Consider the following 16798-nt stretch of genomic DNA (forward strand, 5'->3'; position numbering starts at 1 on the left):
AATAAAATTTCTGGTTTAGCAGCAGATGAAATACATTAGTCAGAGAGGGCAGCTAATAAACACATCACATGTAGCCAGCTTGAATCAATGCACTGAAATCAAAACAAAGATGAGATCGAGACTTCTCGGCTCTTCTCTGCCTCTGTAGTTACTACATTTAACAGATTCAAGTTGAGATCCATGGACCCGAAGGGTGAAATGCGTCTAAAAACTAATCCTGAAAAACCTTCAGGGTCTAAAAAAATTTAAAAAAAGGGATTTTCTTTTTTCCTTTTGGAACGCATAAATTTAAAAGCCATTCACTGTGTACAAAACCTAGTAAGAAAAATAATTTTGTCTCCCACTCTGTAGGTAAGAGCGACCCTTCAGCTGGGCCAGGCCTGTGCTGAGCGGTCACTAGTCGTCACCTCAATCATCTTCACTGATCCTCCGAGGCCTGGGACAAAGCAGATACTAGGAATGGGGCGTCCCTGATGTGCTACAGGTGGGTAAAGATTCTAGAGCAAAGATTCTAGAATGGATTCTGTCATTAATCATTATAATTCGATGTGGGATGTCCTATAAAATCCTGTATTTACTACACACCTTGTGATAGACCCTAAGGTCTAAGTTATGACCCAACTTACACGGCTGTGACTGATACCTGTTTGAGGTACTTCAGAAAGAGCAAAACCAATAGTTTGGCCTCAAGGCACCGCTTGGTGTGGCCCTGCCCAGCGGACCGCTCCCCTCTCTCCTGCGCCCTCCCGTGCTCTGGCTTCACTCGCCTTCTTCTCGTTCCATTGAACTGAACATGGCAGCCTTGCTCTCTCTGGCCACTGAGCCTTTGAAAAAGGTGCTCTGTCTTTCTAGAACACCCCTCCCCAAAGTCATAAACCTTGTACTCAACTGTTCCTTCACTGTTGAGCTCGAAATTCTATTTTTCGAAGAAGCCCACCCTGAGTACCCTGGAGTAGCTCAGGGTCTCCTGCTCTGCTCTCTTATACAGCACTTTCCACACTTTGACCAATTTAATTTCTTCTCTCCCACTGGACCAAAAAAACTCCGTGAGGTTGGGGCAAGTGTCGCTCACCCCTGTAGCCTCAGCGGCTAGGCCAGTGTCCAGCATATATGCAGTCATTCAGTAAATCTCTGCATGCTTAGTGTGTCGGGTGCTGTTCTAGGCTCCGGGGAACTTTCATGAGACTTAGATTCTATTAAGGGGAAACAGATGGTGGAGGAAAGGGGTCTAGACAAAATGAAAAACCGAACAGTCATGGTGCTTTGGAGAACAGTAAGGCAAGGAAGAGGGCAGGGATGGAAGTTACTTTTTTTTTTTTTTTAAATAAGAGACTCTTTTTTTTTCCTTTTAAAGAGTTTATTTATTCATTTGACAGACAGAGACCACAAGTAGGCAGAGAGGCAGGCAGGGGTGGGGGGGGGTGGAGCAGGCTTCCGCTGAGCAAAGAGCCCAATGTGGGGCTCGATCCCAGGACCCTGAGATCATGACCCGAGCCGAAGGCAGAGGTTTTAACCCACTGAGTCACACAGGCGCCCTGAAGAGTTACTTTTAAATGGAGTGAGGCAAGGTGAAGCATCACAAGGAATTTCTGAGCCATGATTTACAGGAGGTGAGGTCAAAGTGTGAATCACCAAACGTCTAGGAAAGAGCCGGGTGGAGGAAGGAGCCAGTGGAAAGGCCTACAGCAGAAGTGTGTCTGGGATAAGCACAGTGGACACCCAGTAATCCTGTTCTATATGAATGAAATGGCTCAAAAAGAGCTACATAAAACTGGGGTGTCTGGGTGGCTCAGTTGTTCAGAGTCTGCCTTGGACTCAGGTCATGAGCCCAGGGTTCTGGGATCGAGTCCCGCATCAGGCTCCTTGCTCAGCGGGGAGCCTGCTTCTCCCTCTCCCTCTGCCTGCTGTTCCCCCTGCTTGTGCTCTCTCTTGCTCACTCTCTGTCAAATACATACATATAAAAACATATAAAAAAAAAAAAGAGCCACGTTAGGTCAAACTGTTAACTATCACAGCTGCCGAGGTGAAGCGAAGTCTTCATCACAGAACTCTTCTGCTGGTAGTCACATGCCATGTGGTCCATGGAACTATTGTCCTTACAGAAGACATTTGAGGGGACCCTATACCCTCAAAACTGTGTCACTGTGTTGGTCGAATTCTAAAACACATACATGCTCCTGACTCTCACGGCTCAGACATAAGCATTTCATACATAACCTGAACCCGTGTAAGTGCAGATGTCCGCTTCCTCTGTAAACATGGTTTCCTCTGTAAACAATGTCCCCATGATATGGCTGTAAGTCACCTGAGGTAGCGAATTCTAAGGTACACTTCCCTGCTATTAGATCACTGGGATTGACAACCTAGCTCAAATATGTGTACAAGAACGTATTTTATTGCCAATTTAATGTTTCTTCAGGGGTTTTTTATAGTAAAAAGAAAAAGAAAGTAGAGCCAAAATGAGTAACAGAAGAGAATTGTGTTCAAATCCCATGGGAAGTTATTATAAAGAAGCAGCAGAAAAATTATCCTTATAGTCGGTGAAAGCACGCCAGAAAGGCCTGCAAAAGACATGAAAACTGTACCTAATATTTTGAAAGGAACTGAAGGAGTTTAAGAGCACGATATAATACGTAAGGACACAATCACAAGCAGAAAAACTCAGAAATGAGGAGATAGTACTCAAAAGAACAGAACTCGGGAAAGAATTAGATACAGAAGAAATGCTTTCATAAGTGAAGGCTAAATCAGAACACAAAAATGAGTGAATGCAGTATGTCTCAGGAGAGAGAAGATGAAAAGGAGGAAAGATCTTAAACCAAAAAGAAACACAGAGATTAAATATGATACAGAAGAAATGTGACACAGAAGACCGGTTAAAAAAAAAAAAAAAAAAAAAAGACAGACCCAAATGGGTTTAAGTTCACACAGACAAAAACAAAAGCAATGGAAAAGACCAATGCTCAAAATTATAATTTAAGACAACTTTGCTAAAGGAACCGAAAAGAAGACTCAATATTTACAGCACAGTGAAAAAACACACCACACACTGGGGAAAACAGATCCCAGACAACTAGACTTGAAAAACACATTCTAATAAAACTAGTGGACATTAAAGCAAAAAAATCTCCTAGGCACCCAGACACAAAGAATAAGTCATTTAGAAGAGGGGAAAAAAGAAAAAATCAGCTTGCCCTGAACTCTAAGAGCAGCGCGTCACACCGGAAGTAAACGGAATACCATGATTAAAATACTACGGGAAGAATATCTGAACCAGTCCTCTTTTGTATACAGATATGCATCTAACGAAACTGGCTTTCAAGTATAAAAGCTATAGACAAACCAACATGCAAGAATTCTGCGACATTCTTCCCATGACTTCCTGAAAGCCACACCAGAGAACAAGCTTCAGATCAGCACACTGAAGGAGCATCGTGGTAGGTAGGCGCGACATTGTGTGGCCGCGACACGGAGAGTCCCCTGTAAAACTGAAACTGATCGATGGTTATGGGGGACAGAGTATCACGCAGAATGGCTGTTTGCTCTGACCGTGCAGATGCCGTACGGGTACTAGAAAAAGAAAAGGCTGAAAACAAGGGAGGACATGAGGGCAGAAAAAGAGGACTGCCCTCCTTGCACTTAGTGTTGGTGAGTAAAAGGGTATTTCTTCAAATCAGATGCAGGCAAGAGTGAAGGCAGGAAAAATAACAGATTAGTAGCTAATTTCAGTATCGCTCACAGTAGGAAACTAATAGGCAATGACTAAAAATAGGCCAGATAGGGGAACCCGGGTGGCTCAGATGGTTAAGCATCTGCCTTCGGCTCAAGTCATGATTCCAGTGTCCTGGAATCGAGCCCCATGTTGGGCTCTCTGCTCAGGGGGGGGAGCCTGCTTTTCCTTCTCCCTCTGCCCCTCCCCCTGCTTGTGTTCCCTCTCTGTCAAATAAATAAAATCCTTAAAAAGTAAAATAAAATAAAATTAAAACAGGCCAGATAGAAATATTACATACTGTTATTGCAGCAGAATGTAAAATGGCCAAAAATTCTGCCTTCTTTTTAAGCACACCCTTTGCATATGGCTTTCCTGCTCTTTCCATCAAGAGTGTATTGTGCCTGGGTGGCTCGGTCATTCATTAAGCATTTGCCTTCAGCTCAGGTTATGATCTCAGGGTCCTGGGACTGAGCCCCTTGTTGGGCCGAGCCGGAAGCCTGCTTCCCCCCTCCCACTCTCCTTGTGTTCGTTCTCTCTCTCTCTCTCTCTCTCTCTCTCTCGCTGTGTCTCTGTCAAATAAATAAATAAAGTCTTAATTTAAAAAAAAAAAAAGGAGTGCATTTACTTCTCCCTTTGAATCCAAAACTGTCATGTGACCCGCTTTGGTTAAAGGTATATTAACAAGAACAGTGCACACAAAGGAAACAAACAGATGATAAAACAAGGAGGCAGCTACCGAAACACAGTGGGATTAGAATATGGTAGCCTTCAGAACAAAAATGTTAAGCTGCGCTAAACACATACACACACACACACACACCCCAAACAAAATCTAAAAACATAGTAATTAAAGGAGAAAGAATAAATAAAACAGACCATATAGAGAAAGATTATCCCTATAAAAGCTTGTGCATATACATATATGATAAATAATGACAGAATTGAGGAGGTTTTAAAATAGCTATCAGATTGTACATCCCTCAAAGGAAACACTCTAAGCTCAAAAGAAATGAAAAAAAAAATATATTAAACTGTCATACTGCTGGTAACTGCATTGGTTTGGTTATTCTGAGACTGCTGGGAATGTATTATGGGAAAATGCAAATGAATAATTATATGGTATTCTATTTCTACCATTCCCAGTATCACTGAGAACCAAGATTCTTGGTATAGGAAAAAGAAGATATATATATGTAAAACAGAGGTTAAATAAAAAACTTGTAGTCCTAATTTTGAATAAGAAATAGCAGTTTGAACTCATGATGTATGATCTGAAAGAGGGAGAAACAACAAAGAGAAAATAAATTTTCTTAGCTCTATTAAAGGCTCAGAAACAATAACCAACTCAGTACCGCGACGTGAGCACTCGAACACCCTGACTGTGGTCTTGAAACAGTGTTTTCATGAAAAGTAACCAGAGCTCCCTGGAGAAGTGCTGATTCCAGGTCTATAACAGAAAATGTCCAATGAGCCTTGGATCATGTTATCATACCACAGGACAAGTAAAAAGGACTCAGCCATCCTACAGAGGCTCTCCCTTGCAAAGCTGAGACCACAGGATCATCATCAAGGGTCAAAACGGCCACTGATTACATCGCACTGAAGATACTGACAAGCCGTACAGCCAGGAGTTTCTAACGATACTAAAACAACTTACTGGTCACCACTGAGAATTCTAGTAAATTGACCAACTTTTTCAAGAAGCAATAAATGAAAGGAAAGAATCAAATATATACTCTGCTTTTCCTATCCTCATTGCAAGTCACAGAGAAGTCAGAGCTTCTCTCTACAGATGCATTCCAACAAACAGAACAGAAATAGAAAAGGAATGCTGGAATTACAACATTGCCATATACCAACCACTAATGAAATAACGGGTCTAGGTTAAAGAGGAGGACACGAGAATACGGAACACAACACAAGGGGATGCAATCGGTAAAATGAGGACTACAGGAACCTTCAGACAAATGACCCTGTTTTTTGCTTTTTGTTTTTTTTTTCAACAAATGAAGAGGAAGAGTCTGTAAGAGAGACCCGTAGATTTAAGTGACACAAGAGACATTTCAACAATCAGCATGTGTGGCCCTTACATGGATCTTTTTTTTTTTTTTTAAGATTTTATGTATTTATTTATTTATTTGACAGACAGAGATCACAAGTAGGCAGAGAGGCAGGCAGAGAGAGAGAGAGGAGGAAGCAGGCTCCCCACCAAGCAGAGAGCCCGATGTGGGGCTCGATCCTAGGACCCTGGGATCATGACCTGAGCTGAAAGCAGAGGCTTTAACCCACTGAGCCACCCAGGAGCCCCCCTTACATGGATCTTGACTCAAACAGAAAAAGTTATGATGTTTCTAAGATAACTGGACATTTTAACAGTAAGTGAATATTTGAGGATATTAAGATAGAACTTATTTTTTAAGAGCAATAATACTGTGCCTATGTTTAAAAAAAGAATCTGTCTTGGCAGCATACACAATGGAAAAAATATATATATATGTATTTTTAAACCAGTGATTATGATATGGTATCTAGAACATGCTTCAAAGTAAGACAAAAAGGGAGGGAGTGGGTATTAGCAGAGACAGAACAGGACTGGCCGTGGTAGTGACTGAAGAATGAGGGGTGAGGGTACAGAAGGATTCATTATGATACTGTTTTTTTTTTTTTTAAGGTTTTATTTATTTGACAGACACACAGCAGCAGAGGGAGAGGGAGAAGCATGCTTCCCCCTGAGCAGGGAGCCTGATGCAGAGCTTGATCCCAGGACCCCAGGATCATAACCTGAGCCAAAGGCAGACGCTTAACGACTGAGCCACCCACGTGCCCCATATTGTTCTGTCTTTGCTGGGTTACCTTTAAAAGTTTTCTGTAATTAAAAAGTTCACCCAGACAACCAGACCACAGGAGCTTGCATCAGAGAGACTATAAGAATTTTCTACAGCCCAAGACTCACCATGGTATTGGCCTCTCCAGTAACAATGCTGCAATGCATTTCCCTTCAGTTTTCCAGTCTAGTTCCCCAAAGAGCTTAATTAACTAAGGTAAAAGATTTGTCAAAACGTCATTTTCACTCTTTAGCTCTCCCAAGAGCTGTTAGAACAACACACTTTGGCAAACCAAATCATTCCCTTTTCTTTTTCACATGAAAAAGGAAAATAGAGCACTTGATGTGCAATACGCTAAATTCCTCCCCCCACCTCCGCCGCCAGAATAATCCAGGCGAGGCCTGAGCATCAGCTAAGACACCTGGACCAGAATCTGGCTCCCCTGGAACATGAGCACTTGTGGGACGTGGGAGCCCAAGTAATAGATGAGGAGTCACCACATCCCCCAAATTGAGCTTTTGCAGCTGTTTTCTGAGAGCAAACCAGGGTCGCCAAACAATTCGGTGGCCTGCAGGTCCCATCCCCTGTGGATGCTCTAGCACAACAAACATGCAATGTGCAGCAAAGCCTGGACAGAGTCACATGTCAGTTAAGGGAGCACATGGAGCGACGGACCCTTCATGCACAGCCACAGAGAAATTCTGCTGTTTTCCATGTGGAATTTCTGTTAAATATGACGTAGGGGCAAAGGTAAAGTCGTCCAGCAGGAGAGAGTGAGAAAAGCCCGACACCAACACTGTAAGATGTACGGCCACAGACCCCACTTACACTCCAGGAGCAAACAGGGAGAACTCGGCCGGGTGCCGGCGACGAGGCGGATGGAGCTAAGACACCACCAGGCAGTTTCCTCCCGCCAGGAATCCACAGGAGAGTCAGAGAAAGGAGACCAGCACCTTTCCTCCCACCCCAAATGTAGAGCTGAGCTAAATGTAAAGAAAAAGAAATCCTTAGGGGGTCAGAAATCAGAGAACTGAACGCCCAGGGTGAAGGAGAGAAGCAGCAGAGGCGGTGCTGGGGGGCCGAGACCTGGGAGCAGCCCCAACACCCCGAAGCCACACTAAGGTCCAGACGTGCACAGGTGTGCAAGGGGCAGAAGGCTGGACCCAGAGCCCCCCGCTGCGCTGGGCACACAGAAGAGCTGCCTTCTCAAAGGGAAGGCTGGGGAGGGAGAGCGAGGGTCTCGTCTCATGGAGTAAAAGAACAAATCTCGGGGACGAAGGAGAGTGGGTAAAGCTGGGTTTTCATCTGCGAGGATATAGGAGGAAAAAAAAAAAAGGCTCTCAGGAGTGAGGGGGGTCCCCAACAGGGCTGCCAACATGAGCCTCCAGTGACAGTCTCTTAATCAGAACTAACCAGGAAGCCTGTGATCTTATCATTCCTGTGGCGGTTTGGTTTGGGTGAGGACTGGTGATAACATCTTTAATGGCTTACTTCTTTCTAGGGTCTGGTTATTCTTTGTTGGTCACAGGTGACTGTCATTAAAAAAGACCACCTCCCCCCCAACCCCAACACACACACCTAGGGTAGGGTGGTCTGGTGTGCTCCCTTATCTCTAGTTTCTTTACATCTCCACATTTTTGGGATTTCTGTGAGCTTGATTCTGAAGCCCCCTACCGCTCTCTCCCTACCTGACCGGCCTGTCCCTTACTCAAGGGGACAAAGGAACTCACTAAGAGGCCCAGAGAGGTGGCAACCAAGTCTGACCCTGCCAAAGACTGCAGCTGGGAAGAGAGGAGTCATTGGTAAGAGAAACTGTACCAAGCCTGCTCCACAAGTGGGTGTTAAGAAAAAGAACCAAGCACAGTAAATAGTAAAGATAGATTGACCAAACTCTCCATTTAAAAGACAGATGTTCTCAAACTGAAGAGATGCAAATTTTAATCTGTCATTCACAAAAGACACATCCAGAGCAACTCAGAACGGTTGAAAGTAATATGAGAATGGACAATAGCAGCCAAAAAAAAAAAAACTTGGTAGCAACAAGTTATCTCAGACAAAACTGACCTCTGGGCAAAAACCAAAACGACAAATCACCAATGAGAACAGCATTCAGCTACCCAAAGCCAACCCTGACAGAATTACAAGGAAAAACCAACCGTGTCGAAACCACAGTAGGAGTTAAAAAAGAAAAACAAGAACAAAAACCCAACTGTACATTTAGAGATCAAGCAAACAAAAGCAATCAGTAAATAAATAAAAGAATATAACTACATTATTCAACAAGATGGCTCTCCTGGACATATGGAACCCTAGACTTCCCAAGTAGAAAAATGACACTTTCTTTCCAAATACTCTGGGAATTTTTGTTAACGCGAACCAGGCTGGGGCGCCTGAGTGGCTCAAGGGGTTGAGGCTCTGCCTTCGGCTTGGGTTGTGATCTCAGGGTCCAGGGATGGAGCCCCGCATGGGGCTCTCTGCTCAGCGGGGAGCCTGCTTTCCCCCCCCCCCCGCCTCTCTGCCTGCCTCTCAGCCTACTAGTGATCTCTCTGTGTCAAACAAATAAGATCTTAAAAATAAATAAATAAATAAGAACGAACCAGGTCATAAAGCAAGACTCAGCTAATACCACAGACCATCTTAACCACCTTCTCTGACATGATGTGAACAGAGCCAGCAACTCCGTGGTGAGGGCTGGGGTACAAATTAGAATAATTTTCACTTTCTCTGAGCACAGAGAAGCCTACCTTCCAGCTAACCTAAAATGAATATTGTATTTATGTATCGAGGTAACCGCTACAGGGAAGGCTGGATACTCACACTGAACAAGGAATTATTATGACACAGTATCAAAGACAGAGCAGCTAACCACAGGAGGGAAACAAAACCAGCCTGGCCCCCAGGCTCTCCTGGGAGGCTGCGGGATTAAGGAGACAAAGAACAAAATCATTCAGGGGAGCCCAGAGACGGACCTATGTAGCTGGTTCTAACCTGTGAGTTTTATTTAAATTCTCTTTTTTCTCAGCCTAAGACACAGAAAACATTTCAGGAGCTGTTGTTTCCCCAAGGCAACTACCTAGTTAAGAATTCTTTGTTTTGTTTTTCCTTATCAGTAAGGGCTCAAAAAAGAGCTGAGGCCTGAAGGCAAACCAGTCTATTATCATAGCCGAGGTCCATCACTGGCCGTTTAGATAATCAAGATTCATTACCAGGTACACCTTCTTGTCCAAACATGAATTATGAAAAAAGATCTTTACTCCTAGAGGCAGCTGTTCACTGCTGCTGCTAAATTACAGCATTAAGAGCCTTCGATTTATCAAGATAAGAAGCCGAAGATCAAGCTCTAACATAATCACTCTTCAAAACACTAGCAAGCAAGGCAGGGGGAAAAGTTCCCTTTATTCAAATGAGAAATCCAATGGAAATTTAGAGAGAAGTCTTTACATTCACTTAAAATACTTTACGGAAAACATTTTCTCTCCACTTACATGTAATTTCCCAAACATTATTCCCTTAAAATGTCTCTGAAGCAATATTAAAACTGATGATCAACTGGTTGTAAAAATTTCTCCAAGCGGGGAACATCAGCAAAGTATAGTGATCGGTGCCATTCAGATCCGGGCCTGTGATCGTGATGTTTATCTTTCCTCATTAGAATCCATTAAATCTTTCTATTACCAGATACCATGATTGTATCCTATGTATATAGAATACATATATATTATGTATTCTTTAAAATATATCCTTTATTTATATATCAATAAATATAACCCAATGTGGTCTATGTGATGACAAGGAAGAAAGATCTAATCACACGAACAAGGATGTAAAGGAGACTTTAAACAATGACAGATTTTAAAAACAGTCTATGATGGGTATTTTTCAGAACGAATACTAACAATTTTTTTAAAACCAGCACTTGAAGGGGGGGCTTGAAGTAGTTCCCTGTTTCTACTGTCTGACGTTATCCAGAATACTTAAGAGATAATCTCCTCACAGAATTTCAGTTTGAAGACCTGTGAAGAAAGCATCCAGATTAAGTTCCTATACCACTCTAACTACAGATGAGGAAGGAAATGCATCAATGCATAAAGGCTGCTCTCCACCAAGAAATGAAACAGATGACACCCTCCCCTCTGAAAGATAAGGATGTGTCTGGGAAAATCTGGCTTGAGGTTGGCCAAGGCCTGACAGTGTCCGTACTTAATACTGATAATGGTTCCATCAACGCTGTGGTCACAAAAGGGGCACCCCTCCCCTTCCGAGGCAGAAAGGCAGGGCACCCAGTCATTCTCAGATGGAGGTCGGGTGCTCAGACACCCGGTTCAAAGGGAAGTCAGTGCAACCATCTCTGTGGAAACAGCTTCCAGGCACATGAGTGAAGGAGGTGGTGAGCCGGCTGGGTGATCACCGCGGTAGAGGACGTTCCAGCTCAGTGGGTCCAGCACACTCGAAACTGTCCCTCTTCAACATCCACCTGTTAAGGGGTCCTGCAGGTCAAAGGACAGGTCAGAGCTGTGCCGTGATTCCTAGCATTTGATTAGCTCGACAGACCTAAAAACAATGCTTTCCTTAAAACGAAGGCTCCACTAGGGAAAGCCTTCTGGCTGAGAAGAATAAAGAATCCTCGACTACTATTTACTCTTATTCCATCTCAGCTCTTTCCTTTTTCAAGAGACAAGGTGCCAGTTAAAATGAGGCTGAAACGAAGAGCCTGGCCAGGTAAACCCCAGATTCCCAGTTTTCCCAAGCCTCACCATGTGATGGAAACATTAAGATAGAAGCTGATGACCAGAGGGTTGATAACAAGAGAAAGAAATACAGACAACACCATCTTTGATTAAAGTCAAATTCAAGGCACAAGAATTAAAAGCAGAGATGTTCAAGATACAACCGGATGTAACAAATCTCGATCCTTTAGCTAGACAACTATCATTTTTCTAAAATGATTAGTCATAATAAACTGAGGATACGGCTCCATGTTCTCAGGTCCCGCAAGACTCTGTCTCCTCCATTCACCTCCCTGTCTGCAGACGCTCCAAGTGGTGTGCGAGCCACCCGCCAGGCTGCGTCACTAGGACAGCCCAGTGCTGCTGACGGGCAAGAGCCCCATGGCTTTCTAGAAGCTCTACAACAGGTATCTGTCCTTGAAACACAAACGATACGCAGGCAGCCCTGAGGCCTCTGGGCCGAACCCCCTGAAGGAAAAAGGAAAAAGGCAGACAGAGAGGAACAAACAGTTGTGTCTCTGAAGTCCGGCTCCTGCTGAAAACCAGGGTTAGAGACGCCAGCCACATTTTCCTCAAGCCATCAACACGCACTCCTGCTGCACGTGCGCTCCCGTCTCATGATACCTTATTGGATATCCACTGCTGGTTCGTTACTGTTGAACTTGCCAGCAACAGCACTGTTAACTCGTGCCTGGACCAAGTGTATTTGACACCGGTGCGTTCTCCATAAGGCCCATCAGTCTTCTGGTGCTCAGGAACATGGGACAGCATTTGGGCACCATGCTGGGGTGATGGTGGGGGCAGGGGTGGGGGGCTGCTGCAAAAGGCACAAAACCACGGAAACCGTGGCCCTACAAATTCCGTGAAAGGGCACTTGTTCACAGCTGAGAGCTACGCCGTGGAGGCAGAGTGTCACCTTGGCCTTGCTCCACCTCAACTGGGCAGTGTGTGTGTTGGGCGGCTCAGACGCTCGGCCTTCTGCGCATGTCCGTGAGTGACCACAGAAGCTCCGTGAGTGCTGATTTTGAGGTTATGAAAACATTTTAACGAGTAGGTAAATGCACAAACGCAGAATCTGTGCAGAACGAGGACTGCCTGTACTTTCAAGACCATTCCCAAACCAGATTCCCAAACCGAGTCTGAGAATAGACCCACAGACCCTACCTTAGAGCAATCTTACAGACTTCTCTGTGTCTACGAATCCGGAATCCTCCCATGACTGATGATGCTTCCCCCGTTAACAGAAAGCTGCCCCCATAAGGAGTGAAGTGGACTGACCGAGAAGGCTCGGAGGGAGACCCCTAACTGCAAGAAGAAAAGAATTAGAACGGCAGCCCAGCTGTTGGGAGCCATGGGCAAGAAAAGGGCAGACGGCTGAAAATCACTGTGGCAACGGGTCTGGTCTTTTGTTCAAACGGCATGGGCAGGAGATTTCAACTGGAAGCCACTTACAGCAACAAGCATGGCCTCCCCCCGAGGTCCAAGTGCAAACACCAAGAGGTTTTGCACCCAGTCTCCACAACGCTGCAATGCATACTTTAAGTAAAATCACGGGAGCAATATTATTTTAATGGCTGATTTTCTGAAAGGGGGGACAGAGGGAAGAAGTAAACACTGACTGAGCAGCTAGACCCAGGCACTGTGCGGAGAACATTACCTTTACGACCTCCATCCATTGTTCCCAGCCCTGAGCAGCAGATTTTCCCAGTGGCTGAAGGCTCAGAGAGGTTAATTCAGGCACCCAAGATCACACAGCTTTACTCCAAGTCCGTCATACCATCTGGGGTTCTTTCAAGTGGTTAAAACAAACTAAGAGATTGGCTCAGGTAGTTCAGTTTGGTTGAACTGTCCATTAAGCACTGAATTGTGCACAGTATTTCTTACAAACATCATGAGTCTTCCTCTAGATACTTAGATCTTTTCCAAAAATGAATAGGAAGAAATGCTTTCTGGGACGCCTGGATGGCTCAGTCAGCTAAGCCACTGCCTTCGGCTCAGGTCATGATCCTAGGGTTCTGGGATTGAGTCCCACATCGGGCTCCTTGCTCAGCCGGGAGCCTGCTTCTCTCTCTCTGCCTCTGCCTGCCACCCTGCCTGCTTGTATACACACTCTCTCTCTGACAAATAAATAAATAAAATCTTTTAAAAAAAAATGCTTTCGGTCTATGGAAATGCCTCTCATCTCTATTCGTAAGTCTTCAAACCAAACCGTGGGAGACTGTGCAGGTTGGAGGAGATAATGGTGAGGACGTGACCTCCAGCTGACCCATGCGCTGGCTCCCCACAATCAGAGGATCCGCACTCACCCCCTTCCCTGCCTACTGTTCCCACAGCGGGAGCTGTTCCAAGGACACAGCCTTGAGACAGGAAGGTGGTGTGGAGACCATCTGGGCAGTCCACAGGACTGAACCCCGTGAAGGCCTTGACATAAACTCTGAAGACTCTGGCCAGCAGGTGCAAGCCCGAGACAGGCCTCGGATGGAAGTCCCCTTGCTTTATTAAACCTGCTGCCTCCCCGCCTGGAGGGGTCAGACTCCTTCTGCGGTCTCCCCTTGTCCTCTGAATATGGGAGCCAGTGTAGGAACCAATACGGCACCGAGCAGATGTGATCCTCCTGCCTCCCCAGCAGTGCCACTATACCCCTGAGCGAGCAGCCTAACCAAGGCTAACCTGGTGGCGGGTTTCCCCCGTCTCGGATTCTAAAGCTTTGATCCCACAAACGTCCCCTGTTGCCTGTCCGGTGACACACTGCACGGGGCTAACGTGCGCACGTTACTTGGCGCGAATGAGCATTTAGATGACAAGTGTGACTTGAGGGAAAGGGGACTCTGCTGCCGACACGACAGCACCACCTTCTGGCTGGTGGCATGCTAGTTAAGACACAGAAAGTCACTGCCGCAGTTGAAAAGCACTTTAACTGTTTGGTCATTAATCCAGAAGGGCGGCAAAGGAGAAAATTCAGTTTTTTCACAGAATCTGAACAACGTTTGTGGTAAGTAAAGTCCCTCAGAGACCAAGCCCAGAACACAAAAAATGTTAACGGGAGGTCACTCCTGAGTGTCATTCTGCTTCTGGACACGATACCATCATACCCGGCCTCTCAGCTCTCCCGTACTGCAGAACCTGTCAGGCCCCGCCCAAAGAAATGCCTTATCCGGGCCCCCGCATTCACATCCATACCCTATTGGGCGTGTAAGAGAGGCCTTCCGCAGCTCACACACCACAGGAACCAAAGCCCTCTGCATCTGACCCTTTCCAAAGACCTCTTCCTCGGGTAGAGGACGGCAGGTGGGGGCATCTGGCTCTCTTGGGTCCTAACAAGCTGAGGGAAAGATAGGAGCGCTCACGATGACTCAGCATCTGCACGTTTCCCCCCAGTACAGGACTCCTTAGAGAGATGGTGCTAGAGAAGGATCTCGGGCCTGAGGTACGCTGGGTTTCACACCATAGCTGCTGCCACGGCTTAAGGAGTCCAGACCAGGAGACCCCACCCGTGGAGAGACAGGACGGCCACAAGGAGCCTCGGCACTCTCAACGATGTCCCAGGCTCTGCTGCCAGAAGGGACCCCTGAAGTCAGTTTCCAGGCCTGCTCTCTTCAATGCCAAAGCCTTACCCCCTGGTCAAAAAGGGGCTTGAGACGTCAGCTTCTTCCTGACTTTACCCATCAGATATGATATCTGTCCTCCTTCCATGAGGAGGCCCAAGCAAAAAGGGATGGACAGCATGGTGAGATGTTTAAGCAGAATATCCCCTTCTTGGAGAGAGCATGGAAATCTCCTGGCCAGGGGAGATGTAACGTAAGGGAATGAGAGTTCTTCCCAGGGGCTGGACACATGAAATCTCCCATTGCAAATTGCTCTAGAGAAAGGAAGCGCCTGAGGATCAAGGTCTTTGTCAGAGCTACGCTCACTGCCTCCCATACTACTAACACCTGCCACGGTGCTCAGCATACATGGAAGTTTCCTAAAGCCCATGAGTTCAAACCTTCGTGACCACGACCTGCAACGAGACGTTTTTATTACAACTTGGGGCACAAACACGTATATCCGTGTGTACAGATTTATACCTGAAAAAGGTTACATGCAAAAAAGCAAGCCTGCCTTCAGTATACAGGACTCACTCGGAAAGTTTCTAACTCCGTCCTTTTGTAAAAATGCTGGTCACACTCACTAACATGATCTCACAACCCGCTGACAGAGTAAACTACCATCTGATGAACACTGGAGGACACTGTCACCAACATCCACTCGGATTCCTACTTCTTGTGCCCACACGCTCGGCTCTCTTCTCCGCCCTCTCTCAAGGACCACACTAAGATCTCTCCTCCAAGCCTCCCCAGCCCACACCAAACATCTTCCCAGATACCAAGGATGTGAAATTACCACCGCAGCCATTCCCCACCAACCTGGTCTACTGAGTGAGGGAAAGCGAGTGGGACAAGATTTGGCTCAGGCCCCTTCCCTTCCCTTGAACATGAAAACACCTGCCGTCTGCATTCTTTCAACTGGTCATTTACCCCCTACCTTGACTCGCTCCAGCAATGTCCGTGTAAACGTTTAGCTGTTTATCAAAAGATGGGTCCGTCAAGCAGAATTTCTTTTTTTATGATCTTGTTTGTCAAGGGATAATTTTCATGAACGCTAAATTAGGAACTGAAGTGCACTGTCACCAATTCTTGGAAGCCGACGGCCCATTTATTACTCCATGTAGCATTTATAGATGTGACAGGTTCCCAGATAAATTCAATTTGGCCTCAGTCTCTCAGAGAAGGCTATGAGCTAGAGTAAATGCAAAGACAACCTTCTAGACCTTTAAAAATAAATAGAAGTTGTTCGAATATGTCCATCTATTTTTGCCTTGGTGCTATAATGCCACCGGGCACCTATGGAAGAGAGCCACAGGGCTGGGGGAGGGGGACAAACTCGGACAACAACCCAGCTTTCCAAAGGCTGCTCCTTGTTTGGTCCACAATCTTGACACTCGACACGGGGAAATTCTTTCAAAAGCCCCAGACTTCTAAAAGAAAAGTAGTTAAATGTAATATTTTATTTTAAAAACTTCATTTAATTAAAAAAAAACCCACCAAACCAATATTACAGCAAGATTTATGCAGAGGATGAAATTCAAACTCCTATTTTTAACACATAAATTCTGTGTTTCTACCGTCTAACCACACACACCCCCACCCCAACCACACGGACCCTCTGCTCCAGTCCTACCAAAGGATGTACTACTGGTCCCTCTCTTCACCAGGGCTTTCTCAGCCTTCCTCCACCAGGCCACCTCCTGGGATCAGCACAGGCATCACCTCCTCCAGGAAGCCTCCCGGGCTGACCCTTCTCTGCATCTTCATGCCGGTCTGGGCGGGTTCTCCCTCCCTCATCACAGCACCGAGCGTGTGCTGTCCAGATACCCGTCTGCATCGTTAGACCATGAATTCCTTGAGTGCAAAGACTATTATTTCGTCTCTATTCCCCATCTAAATTTAGTCCTTCGGTTTCTTCAGCAGGAGACAGACAAATATTTATGCGAA

At 45.6% G+C, this 16798-nt stretch overlaps 1 protein-coding gene across 2 annotated transcripts in view; it reads right to left on the minus strand.

The window, feature by feature from the left end:
• PARN (poly(A)-specific ribonuclease) overlaps positions 1-16798 on the minus strand; it is a 155277-nt gene that overhangs the window by 66916 nt on the left and 71563 nt on the right. The window contains exon 22 of one of the 2 annotated variants that reach the window (XM_044234161.1): positions 9926-11024. The exons of the other annotated variant lie outside the window; for it this stretch is intronic. Coding sequence (XP_044090096.1) covers positions 10942-11024 — 83 coding nt within the window. The 3' untranslated portion in view covers positions 9926-10941. Of the gene's footprint in view, positions 1-9925; positions 11025-16798 lie in introns of those variants that run through there. 2 annotated transcript variants of the gene reach the window in all.

The sequence above is a fragment of the Neovison vison genome, chromosome 14 (genome assembly GCF_020171115.1).
Source record: "Neovison vison isolate M4711 chromosome 14, ASM_NN_V1, whole genome shotgun sequence".
Classification (NCBI taxonomy): domain Eukaryota; kingdom Metazoa; phylum Chordata; class Mammalia; order Carnivora; family Mustelidae; genus Neogale; species Neogale vison.